The following is a 15,374-nucleotide window of genomic DNA, read 5'->3' as shown; positions in this document are numbered from 1 at the left end:
TAATTCGCTCACCCTCCTAGCAGATGTCAATGCCACTAATAAGACAGTTTTAAGGGTGAGAAACCTTAGTGAACAAGAGTGGAGTGGTTCAAAAGGAGTACCCATCAGGAAATTTAAGACTACATTTAAGTCCCATAAGGGAACTTGGAATGGTCTTGGAGGATAGACATTGGTTAATCCCTTCAGAAATTGTATTACTAAGGGTAACTTGAAATACGATGGTTCCTCTGCAGTGCGCTTGAAGATCGATAGCGCTGCGAGATAGCCCTTGATAGTGCCAACCTGAAGGCCCGAATTTGCCAAATAGAGTAGAAAAGATAACACCATTGGTGTACCACATAAAAAGGGGTCGAAATTCTTTTCTCTACACCAGCTGCAAAATTTGTTCCAACGGCAGCGGTATAAAGTTTTTGTTGCTGGCCTTCTTGCCGAAAGCAACACCTCCATGACATCATCTGGGAGGTCCCAATCCTTGTATCTTAACCTTTCAGATCTAGAACCGGACCTCCCTTCTGCGAGAGAAGATTCTCCTTGAGTGGAAGACGAATTGGAGGGCAGATGGACATGTCCAGAAGGTCCGGGTACCACGTTCTCCTGGCCCAGTCCGGGGCAATTAGCATCATGGTTTTCCGGAACCTTCTCAACCTCCTGATCATTTGAGGAATGACAGGGACTGGAGGAAGCGCGTATAGAAGTGGAAACTCCTAGTCCACTACGAACGCATCTCCTAGAGCTCCTCTCGGGGGAAATTCCCTTGAACAAAACTGATCGCACTTCCTGTTGATGCTGGTGGCGAACAGATCCACTTGAGGGGTTCCCCAAAGGGTGAAGATCTGTTGAAGGACTTCCTGAGCTAGTTCCCACTCGTGGGAAACTGTACTCTGCCTGCTCAGAGCGTCCGCCGTCAAGTTTTTCTCTCCAGCTAAGTGAACTGCCGATAGAGAGATTCCTTCTTGGATTTCCCAAAACCAGAGCTGCATCGCCTCTCTGCACAGAGTCAGTGATCCTACGCCTCCTCTTTTGTTGAGGTAGTGCATGGCCACTGTGTTGTCTGTCATTATCAGGACATTTTTCCCCTGTACAGATGGCAGAAAAGCCTTCAGCGCTAGTCTGATTGCTCTCAGCTCTAACAGGTTGATATGTAGTCTGGACTCCGATGGAGACTAACGACCGCTGATGGTCAAGTCGTTGGTATGGGCTCCCCACCCCGTGAGTGAGGCATCTGTGAATACTGTTACCTCCGGCCATGGTTGCCAAAACAGTTCTCCTTTCAAGATGTTCTCCTGGCAGGCCCACCACTGAAGGTCTCGAGCCACCTTGTCCGGAACCTGAAGGAGGTCTGTCATTCTCCCTGAGAATTGCGACCACTGAGTTCTCAGTGCCCACTGAAGAGATCTCATTCTCAGGCGAGCCTCTGGCACAAGGGAGATGCAGGATGCCATGAGGCCTAGCAACCTCAAAAAGTCGAAGGCTGGGAGACGTTGGGCATTTTGAAACTTGGTGACCATCTGCAGAATATCTTGAGCCCTCACCTCTGGTGGCGAGGCTTTTCCCAGGGAAGTGTCCAGGACCGCTCCAATGAACTGGAGTCTCTGTGATGGTATCACCTGTGACTTCTTTAAATTGAGGGAGAAGCCCAGTTTGTGAACGAAGTGGCAGACATAATCTAGCTGGATCTGAGCTTGTTCTGGAGATACAGCTCTGATCAGCCAATCGTCCAGGTAGGGGTAGACGTGAATCCCTTCCCTCCTTAGACTTGCAGCCACTACCGACATTAGCTTGATGAAGACCCTCGGGGCAGAGGTCAGCCCAAATGGCAGAACTCGAAATTGATAATGAGAGCCGCCAATTGCGAACCTCAGGTATTTCCTGTGTTTTAGATGGATTGGCACATGGAAATAAGCATCCTGAAGGTCCAGAGATACCAGCCAGTCCTGAAGCTGGAGGGCCTGAAGGATCTGAGAAAGAGTTACCATCTTGAACTTGTCCTTCCTGAGGAACTTGTTCAATTCTCGTAAATCCAAGATAGGTCTCAGTCCTCCGTCGGTATTAGGAAGTAGGGGGAGTACCAGCCCTTGTTCCTCTCCGCTACAGGTACTGATTCTATGGCACCTTTCTCCAGCAGGTCTACAATTTCCTGCAATAGGAGCGGATCTGGAACTTTCCGAGAGCTGTTCCCCGGTGGATGACTCTGAGGAATGCGTAGAAAAGGCAGGCAGTAACCTTGGGCAACTGTCTCCAATGCCCAAGCATCTGACATAATAGCCTGCCATTCCGTCAGATGTTGAGTTAGCCTGCCCCCTACTGGTGTCTTGTGAGGAGAGTCCTCAGAGTGATTTAGAAGCGGCTGATGCAGGTGCAGAGGGTAAAGAGGTACCTGCTGCTGCTGCGGCTTTTGTATTTTTACCCCGTCCACCTCGGGTGAATCTTTTTTGACCTTTTTGAACCGACTGTCCTCTGCTTTTTATGAATGCGGAATAAAAGCGAAAGGACTTACCCCTCCCCGACGTTCCTGAGGGGGCGATATGGCATTTGACGGATTGCAGCATCCAGGGATTTTGCTGCTGCTTTGGATGTCTGTAACTTTTCTAGGCTGTCATCCGCCTTCTTACCAAACAAAGAAGAGCCGTCAAAGGGCATATTTAAAAGTCTGGCCTATACATCGGGAGCAAACCCAGACTTTCGCAACCACGCAAATCTGCGGGTTGTAGTACTTGCCGCCATGGCCCTACTGATGCTGTCAGCAGAATCAATGCCAGTTTGAAGGGATTCGCACATTGCGTCTTTACCATCCTTAATGATGTTTAGAAACGCTTCCCTTTCTTCTCCCTCTGGGAGGCAGTCAGCCGCTGATGAAGCACACTCCCAAAGTGTATGGCTGAACCTTGCGAGCGTACAAGTAGCGTTAATAGATTTCAATGCCATGCTACATGCAGAAAAAAACTTTCTTCGCCATAGAGTCGTATCTTTTGTCATCCCTGTCCTGTGGAACAGTAGGGTATGCCGATCTACTGCCTAATGCAGTTGCTGCTTGGACAACCAGACTCTCTGGAGTTGGATGTTTAGACAAAAATTCAGGGTCAGTAGTAGATACCCTGTATTTGGCTGATAACTTCTTGTTGACCGCTGTGATAACCGCAGGAGTTTCCCAGTTAGCCACTATTTTTCTTTGCAATGCAGCGTGAAATGGAACCACAGGATCCTCCTGTGGGCCTTTGACTAAGATGTCTGTAAGGTCATCCTGTTGGAATGCAGTTGAAGGTGTAGACCAACCCATGAATTCTATGATTCTCGCCATTAAAATTCTGTAAGGGGTCTCAGCATTTTCCCCTGGGTCTGGTTTGGCAAATTCTATTTCTGGGGAAGTATCTAACCCACTTGCCTCATGTGGGGATTCTCTAAGGTCCTTCAACCTATTTTCCTTAGAGGTAAATTCCTCTGGTTCTGGTGTTGCAGATCTCTGCAACCCAAAGGACCTTTCTTGATCTGAATCCTCCCCTTCCTAATAGATTGAAGACAAAGGTCTGAAATGGCTTAAATCCCATTTCCAGAGCAGAAGGGGCTAAATTTGTCATAATCGGTTGGGAAAACGTCAATGTCGTTGACGCGGACGTTAAAGGCTTGGAAAACACAGAAATAGGCGTCGAGAAGATTGGAAGTGGCCTCGAAGAACTCGAGAGGATCGGGATCCTACTCCAGGTTGTCAATGACCTCGAAGTCATGTTAGAGGCTCTGGGTATGACCACTGGCTGTGAGGTAGTGACGGCTGTGGGTTTGCTCTTTGTCGACATCGAAGACAGCGTCGATTCGATCAACCTATGCGTCGATGAGCCCTTCAACAATGGCGTCGATGACGCAGATTTATGCGTCGAAGGGACCTTCGACGCTGGCGTCGATGGCACAGTGCCTTTCCTCAAGGGTTCGTGACACTCTCGAGTAGTTTCTTTCGCCGGGTGCAACGACTCGCGGCGTTTAGATTTTTCGGGTCTTTCACCCAGGGTATCACACTCAGCTGTCTTCGAGGGGGTCGAGGCCGCTTTCTTGTAGACGCTAAGCATCCTTTTACGGAATTCCTCCCACTCAGCCTGAGAGCTATGTTTTGTGCGGCAGGTGACTTTCCGGAGAAACAGAAGAAGACGACGAGGAAGGGGATCTTCGATGTCTCTTACTTGAATGCTTGGATCTCGAAGAGTGGTGGGAACTGCTTCGAGACCTAGACCGAGAATGTTTCCTGTGTCGGCGAGGAGACAAATGTCTCTACTCTGCCGAGGAAACTTTCGAAGGAGTTTTAGCCGTCTTACCTCTCTCAAGCTTCCCCTTTCGCTCCTTCAAGGCTTTCGCCGTCATGGACATGCAGTCCTCGCACTCCGAACATTGGTGCTCCGATCCCAAGCACCACAAACAGATCCTGTGAGGATCTGTCAACGACATTTTCTTTCCACAATCTTGACATTTTTTGAAGCCGGACTGTGGAGTCGTCGGTTCGGGTGAGGAAGCCATCGAGTAAGAGTTGGTTTATTCTCAAGGAATATTGAAGAATATATTCTTTGACTAACGAACTGAGCAACGCGATTCCGAGGCCCATGAAGCGCGGAAAAAACGGAACTGAGCAACGGACGTTGCGCGAGTCTAGTTATACGGATGATGACATCGGCGCCGGAGGCTGTCGAGGGACATCGGCTCGAGGGACGTCGATGCGCAGCGCCCTCTACTGAAAAAGAATTTCCGAGGCCAGCAAGCTGGAGATTATCTATCAAGATAAGGAATACGTTGGAGGACACATTCCCTTCGAAAGTGTATTTTTTGTGGGTCTATGGAAAACCTAAAGCAAAACTCGACTTTTGTTCAACATTCTTTTTCTATCTGAAAACATTTAGGAAACTTCACCAAATTACAATGCGAGTGTTCAGATCTGTTTGGATCAGTTGCAGGACACATTTGGTCAGTTTTCATGTTCATGGTTGTACAGTATCATGTAGTCTTAAATATAGAGTCACAACTGATAGTCTATGTGAGGATTTATGGGAAATAGAACCTGCAATAACTATGATGTGACAGGCTTTAAGTAGTGTGTTATAACCAGGCTACTGCATTCATTTGAACTTCGAGTTGTGAAACTCATTCTTGAGGCACATTGCAGTGTCCTTTTAAGGATGTATTCTTTAAATAGTATTTGAAACCGAAGTTGCTTCTCTTTTTGCCAGAATCCCACCATTGTTCGAGAGTATGGTAGCTAAACATATTTCTGGTCATCTCTACCACAGAAACCATACTTAATTAGGTGTGGCATAAATACTGTCCTGATTTGGCACAAGTAAGCGGACCCAAACCCCAGTCTGGGGTATGATGGTTCTCCCACAAGACAGTTCTTTAGAAAATGGACCCAACATGCATTTGACAAAATATGGTTGAAATTAATTTTTGGAAAAGGCATACATTTACAGATTGTTCTCTATGTCACATCAAATATTCTAGTACATAACATGTCAGGTGTCATTGTTCCCCTGCTTTGTCTCATGTCACTCTGATTAGCCCCAGTTTTTCTCCATGTTACTAGTTTACCCTGTGACATTGCCCCAGTTTCATGTCATGTCAATCATTGTCCTTTGTAGTGCCCCTGTGTCTAGCATCAACCTCAAAATTGTCAGAATAAGCTTGACATGCTCATGGGTCTAAACTGTGGACCATGGTGTGTATAAACCAGCGGTGAGGGTTGCACGCCCTTGGTCTAGCGTGTTGGCTAGAGAGACATTTGTTTAAATATTGGTTGTAATGTTAAATGTTAAACCAGTTTCATTTTTGAATAAAGATAACTTAAAAATGTGGTTGAGACAAAACAAAGCTGTATTTGCGTGATGACCACTTTACTGCGGCCTATGCCAAAATGTTGTAAAGCTAATGCATTTCGGACATGTTGTCCCTCATCAGGGCCTATAGCTGTACATACAATATAGGAGGCCAGCAGGACCACAAACAATTCATGGTGACACGGTAACAAAATGCGGATCTGTGTCAAGTCATGCAATACTTGACCATGTGCGGTAGTGACAAATGTGAAGTCCATCACCTGCACTGCCCCCCTGGCAACCCTGGCACTCGGGGGCTGTTTCTGTATCCCTACAGTCCCCTAACAGCACTTGACACCTGATGTCTGCACTTACCCTTGCACTTGCCACCAGCTGGCCGCACTTTTTATTTATTGATTATTTTTATTTATCTTACTATTTATCCTTTGTACTGGACTGCCCCTTCCCCTCGCACTTTTCCCCTTCCCCCTCCCCTGCACTTGCGCGATCTCAATGTCTCTGTCTTCCCTCTGTTCCCACTCCCTTGCCTCATCATGCCTTGAAACACTTGTGTATAGGCGCGTTATAAATGCCATATTCATGTATGGATATCATCTCACCACCGGCAATACATTTGCATATGGTGAGTGTAATTGTTACAAAGAAACAAAGGGTCATTCGATATGCAATATTCAAGGTTCAATTGACAGGATGCATGCATCATAACCATCAACAGTTGAAAGCAGAAAGGAACACAAAAGGAGAAAAAGAAAAGATTTAAGTTACCAGTAATCATCTCAGTGATCTGCCTGCTCGATTAATATACAATACAATTCTCCATATGCAAGGATAATGCCTCATAATCATATACAATAAATACATGTTAAATCTAACCTGTCACTCATTGTTCCCAGAACTGTCCCTTTGCCACTGAATTGCACCATGTGACTCATTGCCCTAGAACTGTCGATTTGCTCCCAAATTTGCTCCAGTTTTCTTCCATGTCTTTCTTGTTTGCCCTCAGAACTTTTCCAGTCCAAGAGGTTTGCTCCATGCCACTAATTGCTATCGGCTTTTTCATTATCACTCATTTGCCCTCACAACTTCCCTACTGCCCCAGTAAGACTCCCGTCTCACCCACTTTAACATACAAACGAACACACATGCGTTTAAACAGATATTTTTTCCTCTTGTCTAGTATGCCCAATTCCTTACTCAGATCCTTGGTCCCCGGATAGTATGTACATGGAAACAGGGAGAGGGATTTCCTGGGATTTGCCTTTGACTAGACAACTTGGGGGCCTTGAGGGTTCTGAGATTCAGAGCCCTGGCAAGCACTTTTCTGAAGATGCCACAGTTTTGAATTTCAGATGTCCACAGTGGCTCCTATGGGTTGGTTATCAGCGGCATCATTCTTTGCCAGCAATCACAGTGGCACTCGAGGCACTCATGTAATATTAGGCACAATATGAACCCTGCCACATGCGGTCTCTAGGCGTATGCTGCGTTCATTGAAAGCAGAGATTGTAGCTGCTGGCAGATCGCGCCAGTCTATGGGCCTCAGACAAATAGCTATAAGGATGGCTAATTGGAGCGCTCACTTCTCAGTCTCAGCCCCTTCATAATGGGAAGTGGGATAATGCCACATTGCACACTATAGACATGCTGCATTTGGCACCATATTTAGTTCTGAGCTCAGAGTATAAAATGTGGGTATTCATGCAAGAAATGCTTACCAATATCAGACTTTTCATTGTGGTGCTCTGGGGAATGTCTCCCTTCTGCAATGTAAACTGGAAAGCTTGAACATTCAAGAAATAGCTGGCAGGCAGCAATAAATGCGGGTAGGTATTCTTTTGGTGTGGTTGCTTTCTGGGGAGGATCTGGCTTTATCTCTGTTGGCCATTTCACGGTCTCTACTTGGTCGCCAATGGGATCCACTTGAAAATCTGGTGTCCCGGCAAGGCACGAGGAAGCACTTGGAATGATATAGAGGTTGATTAGTCTGGTTAGGAACTGTTGAAAGTACTCCAAACAGCATTGCATAGCAGTCTTTTGAGCTGCTTTACCACTTAGCGTTGCCGCCTGGTGTGAGGACACAGATGAACGATGGACAACCGTCTCCTCGGACCCTACTGTTGAGGCAGTCTCAGTTTCAGAGGAGGTGCTGCCAGGAGGCAAATCAACAGCTCCTTGGCCATCACTCAACACTTTGTCAATGTCATCTGCTCTGTCCGCCTGATACTGCACAAATTCTGTAAAACCACTTTCAGATGAGCGGCTGCTAGGGGGATTCTCACCATCTTCAAATACATCGCCAGGGGCTTCCAGAAATACTGAGGATACCTGAAATACATACAAAGGTACTCAGGCATAAACAAAAAGACACAAATATATAACACCAAAAGAAACATATTTATTGATGGTCATTAAAAGCTAGTTTTCAATTGCCGAATTAGCAATAAGAACATAATTTTCGCTTGTAAAGACATGAGTTGTTTAATAATTAGAAATGACATGCATTACTCATTAGTAATAGCATTTCTAATGATTGTATCTGCTTAGATTCACATGCTGTGCATATAGTCTGATATCTAGTGGACATTGCAGAGTATTGCATCTTTCTTTCGAAGATCGAAAGGGACGTAGACATGGGCGTGACTGTAACACTATCCCTAACGTGACATGTAGTGTACCCAAAATCTGTCACGCTTCGAGGTCCCTCTGGTTGTAATTTTTCTGCAGTGAGGGAGCCTTATAGTCCGCGTAGGCGAATACAAAAGAGAGACGTTGTAAGAACTCTATGTTCTTTCTACTCTACGAAGGGGGGGAAGGGTGGGAGCATGTGAATCTAAGCAGATACCATCATCAGGAATTCTATTACAGTGAGTAATACATATCTTCTGATGCTTGTGGATCTGCTTAGAATCACATGTTGTGCAAAGACTAGCCAACAGTACCCAGAGATGGTGGAGGGATGTGTGAAGTAACAGTAGCAAAGAGATGTCTTCACACCGCTTGTCCCACCTGAGAATCAGACCTAGATGGACTATCCAGGCAGTAGTGCTATGTAAAGGTGTGTAAAGAACTCCAGGTTGCTGCTTTGCAAATGGAAATAGCTGATTTAGAGACGGGGTCCCCTTCTCTACCACCTGCCACTGAACAAGAACTGGTTTGTTTTTCTTAGTGGCTTTGTCTTTTCCAGATAGTATATAACCGCTCTCTTACATCCAGTGTGTGGAGGCTTCTTTCCGCCACGTTAGTAGGGTTCTGGAAAAAGATGGGTAGTTCTATAGAATGGTTTACATGGAACTTTGAGATAAATGTGGGAGCAAAGCGAGGGTGTGGGTGCAAAACCAAATCGCCTTTGTATCGTGACAAATGGGTCCTGAACTGAAAGGGCCTGTGTTAGGCAGAATCCCATCCAGTACCCTTTGGGAACACTACACAAAATTAAGACTACAAGGAGCAGCACAAATTCACGTTTGGTACAAGCCTGTGCCACAAAGAAGAAGTGGTAACAGTGACTGAGCAGCCAGACTTATATCAAGAGTTAGTGAGCAGTATCAAAATAGTTACACAAAGGACAACAATTACTATGGTTCTGGCAAACACTGACTCAAGGTTTCCAAGTAAAAGAATACACTTTTATTTCACTCTTCAGTTGTATAACATTACACTATTATAAGCAGTCTTAAAAATCACACTCCTAATACACCACACCACTTCCCTTAAATTCCAGACAAGTTACGCTCACAAAATGAAGTGGGAGCGAAATGGCACTCTAGCAATTTAAAAGGGAGGGAAAGACAAAGTTAATAGAAATTGAACCACACCAACAGGTAAGTACTCAGGGCAATTGAACAAGATAAACTACAGTGATAGCATCAGGTAGAAAAGGCTTAGGGCCAAAGTCAATAGGTCATAAGTCTTTTGCTCAAGATCACACAGTTCAGGGTAGTTCGCGGTAAAGTTTGTGCCACGGGTGCTGGACGAGGTTGGTTGGTAGAACAGTTAGTTCAAAGAGAAGAGAAGGACAAGCCCTCGGTTTGGAGAAAGATTTCACAGTAGAAAGCTGGAGGGTCCTGCTCTACCCAGGGAAGAAATCAGCAGCGGAGCAAAACAACAAATAAAAGGTGCGCTCCTTAAAACCCAAGCAGGGTCTGACCTTCCTGGCTATCCGGCCCACTGTAGCTCTGTACAGCAAATTCGACCAGAGGAGGGGTCCTGGCTTGAAGTGTGGGCGAACTGGTTGGTCCCACCAGCTCAAGGGAAGAAGTTTTCTGGAGTATCTTCCCTGCCGTTGGAGTTTGAAGATTCGGACCTGCAGCAGGGCTTCTCCGGGCAGTTCAGTCGTGGTAGGGGTCCTCTTCCATCAGCTCCTCGTTGGTTCTTTCGTTCCAGTGCCGACTTTGCTCTTCCAGTCCCAGAGACCTGCTTTTTATGCAGTTTTCTCCCATTCACACAGCTTGGCTGTCAATCACACAGCAGGGGTGACTGTCCTGGACAGACAGTCCCCTGACCAATCAAACAGGAGTGCAACTTGGGTTACCAAGGGAACCCATGGCAGGGGTCCGAAGACCCCTCCCTCACATCCTGCCTACCCCTCCCTCACATCCTGCCTACCCAGACTTTCAGACGCCTAAAGGAGGGCTTCTATGCAGAAGAGCGCAAAAAGACGGTGAACAAAGGGACCAAACCTGGTTTGGCGCGCAGAGAGAAACACGAGAAAGACTTCACCAAAAAGAAATGGCAACTAAACCCAGCTGGAACAATATTAAAATCAATATGGTCAAGCAGGTTTAAGTTCGAGGCTAATATAATAGCATAAAACAATACCATGGTTATATAAGATAACTGTGGTAGGAAAAATAGGGTAGTTACCACTGCCACCAGCCAAGTCTTAATGGAAAGGGAGCTAAACAATGCTCCAAGAGGTACAGACAAAAAGGGAGAAGAGTTAACCTTTTCCAGTACTCCATGTAAGATGGGATGTACTGGGTCTGTGGATTTAAAAGACTAGTAAAGTAAATGGCAACTTTACATGTTCTGGGAGACAGTAGTCAGTCCACTGAGGTTGCTGTGTAACATACAAGAAAAAGATGATGCCTATGGAGTAGGTGAGGCTCCATAGCCAAAGATCACACACAATGACAAAACACACATAGCAAACAAAACACATGTAAGAGAGGGAAAAAATGCTCACACTCTTACCAGGTGAACAAAATAAATTCTAGAAATCCAGCAAAGCTGCTGAGGGACTCATTAGGTAAGGGAAATCAGACATTTATAAGAATTCTCCCTAACAGCCTGTAGTTCACTAACTCTCCTTATAGAAGTGATCACCAGGAAGGCGGTCTTGTAGGGGAGTGCTGTAAGGCTAACCTTGTGCATTGGTTCAAAGGGAGGTCAACATTCTGGTCCCACCCGGAAGCTGGGTTGGAGATAGTGGGATGAAGTCTCTTTACCCCTTCCATAAAGGCTTTGATTACAGGAATGTTCCACCATGAAACCTTGCACTGGGATGTGGTGTATGCCAAAAGAGCGGCTAAGTGGACTTTAAGAGAATTGAAAACCAGTCCCGAATCTAAAGGACAATATCCTTAGGTGAGCAATCAATAGGATTGATGCCCTTGACATTAAACCAGATAAAGCGCTTCCATTTGCTGGAGTAGCAATGTCTGTTGGTAGGTGTCCATGCCTCTCTGGGTATGGTAGGTCCATGCATCTCTGAGGGAGCTGAAGGTGTCCGATCTCTAAGACCTTAGGAGCCATGCTGCTAAGTTGAGTGTTTGAGGGCATGGATGTAGTGTCTCTCCCTGATCCTGAGACAGCATATTGTACAGGCACGACAGCTTCCTGGGAGGGGAGACTGACATTGCCATGAGATGGGAGAACCAAGGTTGGCGGGCCCACATAGGGTGCATCAGGATTAATGTGAGTGGTTCTTGGTGCATTTTGTGCACTATTCTGTTGAGCAGGGGAATCGGGAGATAAGCGTAGACAAATATCCCGGACCATGTTATCCAAAGACTGTTTCACTTGGGACCGGTTATGTGGGTACCTGGAGGCGTAATCTGGGCATTGGGTGCTCTCCAGAGTGGCGAATAAGTTGATCTCTGGTAAGCCCCATTCTGCGAAGACGCTGAGTAAAATGTCCTCCTGTAGCCGCCACTCGTGCTCTACGGGTAGGGGGAAATATCTGCTGAGTACGTCCACCAGAAGATTGAGTTCCCCTGGAACATGTTGTGAAAGGAGGAACATTTTGTGTTTGAGTGCGCACTTCCAGAGGTTTTGGGACAGTTTGGACAGCCCTAGATAGTTAGTGCCCCCTTGTTTGTTTAAGTAGGTCCTGGCCATAGTAATGTCCATGAGGACTAGAACTATTTTCCACTGGAGGTGTGTCTGGAAGGCCTTCAGGGCCTTGAACACTGCTAACAGTCTAACAGTTCCAACAGGTTGATGTGATTAGATGCTACTGCTGGGGACCAGACGCGTGCGCTGTCTGTTGAAGGAGGTGAACTCCCCAACCCATCACAGATGGGTCTGTGGTGAGAGTAGCTTCCTCTGCGGGGATGGTAAAGGTTTTCCCCTGCAGGTTTTCCCTTGACCACCACTGCAGAGACTGAACGAGGGCTGCTGAGACAACCACTACATCGTTCCACTGACCGCAGGCCTGACACCACTGGATCGAGAGTCACACTTGCATGGGGCGCATGCGCAGACGAGCGTGATGAACTAGGTAGATGCAGGAAGCCATCATCCCCATCAGCCGCATGGCTTTGCGTACGGCTACCTGGTGACTGGCTACATAGGGAGGGACCTGGAACAGCATCTTTTGGGGAAAGACAAGCCCATCTTTTGTCTGAATTAGAGCCCCCAGAAACTGTTTGACCTGGCTGGGGTTTAGACTGGATTTTTTCTCGTTGATAGAGAAGCCTAGGCTGAAGAGGAGATTTACTGTTGTCTAGGTATTTGTATGGCATGTTCCGTATGAATCCCCTGTTATGAGCCAGTCGTCGAGGTAGAGATAGACTGGGAAGGACTGCCGGTGCAGGTGAGCCGCCACTACCGCCACTACCTTTGTGAACACCCTTGGGGCTGAGGCAATGCCGAAGAGGAGAAAATTGAACTGATAGTGGGTGTCCTCTATCACAAACCTGAGGTACTTTCTGTGTACTGGCAACATTGAAATATGAAAGTATGCATCTTTCATGTTCAATGTGGCCATGTAATCCCCCTGCTGCATGAGGGGGATTACCTCCTGAAGTGTTGTCATGCTGAATTTCTGAGGTATGACATACTTGTTCGCAGGATGCAGGTCGAAAACGGCGCAGTTGAGATTCTATTGGGTACAAGGAAGTACACTGAATAAATGCTCTATTTTACCTGGAGAAAGGGGACGACTTTGATGGCGCCCTTTTCCAGCAGGACCTGAACTTCTTCCAGCAGGATACGCAGGTGTTCTGGCGACATGCGTCTGCTTCTCGGTGGGTGGTAGCGAGGTGGTCGGAGAAACTCGATACAATACCCGTGCGCAACAATCTTTAGTAGTCACTGATCTGAAGTGATCCCCTCCTAGGCATGGATGAATGAAGACAGGAGACCCCAGACCGGGGAAGCGTAGGAGGGGACCTGAGTCACTTTGAGGTGGAGGCCGGGGAGCCTCTGGGAGTTTCGGCCTCTATCCCTTGCCCCTATGAGAGCCTCTTTGCTGGTATTGGATGTTACCAGAGGAGCCTTGACCTTAGGACGAGGAGTATTTCCTGAGCCGTATTGTCCTTGGGGCGAGCGGGAGAAGGATTGGCCACGAAAGGACCGGCGTGCGTTAGAGCCTCCACTCTGGTGAAAGGGTTTAGTCGTGATCTGGTTTGTGTTCTTTCTTTACCGTTTCTAGGGCATTGTCAACCGCCTTCCCAAAAAGGTTGGAATGCTCCACTGGCTTGTTAATTAGAGAAGCCTGAGTTTTGGGTTTGAACCCAGAGTTTTTTAACCCGGCATGTCTTTTAAGCAGGGTAACCTGAGCGAGGGTGCGTCCAGCGGTTTCAGCCGAGTCCTGTGTGTTCTTTAGTATGCTTTGGGTTACTTGTCTGTCTTAAGCCACGACCACAAGCAAGCGTGATTGGGTGGGCTCTGGAACATCCTGAAGACCACCCTGCAGTAGGCCCCACTGGACATCACTGTAACTTGCCAGGAGCGTGGTGTTTTCGATCCTTGTGGAGTAGGCCGCAGAGGCGGTGGCCCACTTACCAAGGGCGTAAAGCTTCTTGCAGTCTTTGTCCAGAGGAGATTCTGCTGAAGACCGAGGTACCCCGCCCTCTTCCGAGTGGTTGTAACGACCAAGCAATCTGGTGTGGGATGACCCCTGATGTAGAGGGGGTCGGAGGGTGATGGGCTGTTAGGCAGAAACCTGTGCAGTTCCCTTAGAGACCACTGCAAAAGATTTAGGACTACAGGTGGTTGGCAGTAAACCCAATTGGTAGCAGTCTGTACCACCCAGATTTACCTGGTAGCTGTGGCTGAGCAGTCAGACTTCTCTGAAGATGAGTTAGGCAGTATATAGAGTATACACAATAGGTACAGAGATACAGTACAGTAGCACAAGCAAACACTGACCAGAGCTTTGGGGTAAAAGTATATAATTATTTATTAAAAGACACACTTGTAAATTACACTAGCACACAAAGAGGTAAGTAATTTCAACACACAGTCACTATTATATATATACAACCCTGATTACTTATTAGACAAGTCTTAATGAGAAACACCACTTATTTTCAGACAGAGGTGAGCGCTTAACATAAGATGGCACTTGTTATAGAAAAAGGGAGGGAAAAGGCAAAGTTATGAAAGCACACAAATTTCAATACTTTTCTAAGAACCACAGTGAGGCAGGTTAGGCAAAGTCTACTGGAGAGCAAGGAAGTTCAAATGCCAGGCCCACTCTTAGAGAGAGCAAGCGAAATGTGTCCAGGATCACACAGTGGGGTTATGCCCAAAGAGTCTTTGTAGATAGTTCGCAAAAGATTGAGATCAAGTCAGAAAAAGTTAGTTAACAGGCCCCAGGCTAACCCAGGTTAGAAAGTCGAGCATTTACTGTCACCCCGAACGATGTGTCGCAAGGGAAGCCAGGCGGGACACAGTACCTGAAAATGGGAAGAACGCTCCAGCAGGGGTAGTTGTTCCTGGCAGCGGGTGCAAGTCGGTGTTTCGTCCAGAGGAAGAGGAGGTCTCGACGTGGAGGAAAGATGAAGGTCGTTGCACTGCCAGGGAAGAAACCAGCCACAGAGTTTCCCGGTTACAAGGTACTACCCTTTTCTTCGCGGTAGTGGTAAACCGTGGTATTCCGGTTGCCGGGGTGCTTGGCACAGGCAAGGCGGCCACGAGATGGTCCAGGAAGGCGAAAAGACAGGCAAACTGGTTATCCCCACCAGTCAAAGGAAGAAGACTCTCCGGGTTGGAGATCTCCTCTGTCGTCGGGAAAAGTGGTGAGACGGTTCAGCAGGGCTCCACCGGTGGTGTCGTCGTTGCAGGTCGGCTCGGATTCTCCCTCCTCAGATTCTTTAGGTCCTGTGGCGACTTCTGAAG

At 47.0% G+C, this 15,374-nt stretch overlaps 1 protein-coding gene across 5 annotated transcripts in view; it reads right to left on the bottom strand.

The window, feature by feature from the left end:
- Positions 1–15,374, bottom strand: part of DOP1A (DOP1 leucine zipper like protein A) — a 2,904,166-nt gene that overhangs the window by 1,831,737 nt on the left and 1,057,055 nt on the right. For all 5 annotated transcript variants that reach the window (XM_069606322.1, XM_069606321.1, XM_069606320.1 and 2 more), the window contains one exon: positions 7,523–8,132. In XM_069606322.1, the coding sequence (XP_069462423.1) occupies positions 7,523–8,132 (610 nt within the window). The remainder of the gene's footprint in view (positions 1–7,522; positions 8,133–15,374) is intronic.

Source organism: Ambystoma mexicanum, chromosome 4p (genome assembly GCF_040938575.1).
Source record: "Ambystoma mexicanum isolate Mex_15411 chromosome 4p, UKY_AmexF1_1, whole genome shotgun sequence".
Taxonomy (NCBI): domain Eukaryota; kingdom Metazoa; phylum Chordata; class Amphibia; order Caudata; family Ambystomatidae; genus Ambystoma; species Ambystoma mexicanum.
This window is presented reverse-complemented; position numbering and strand designations above follow the sequence as displayed.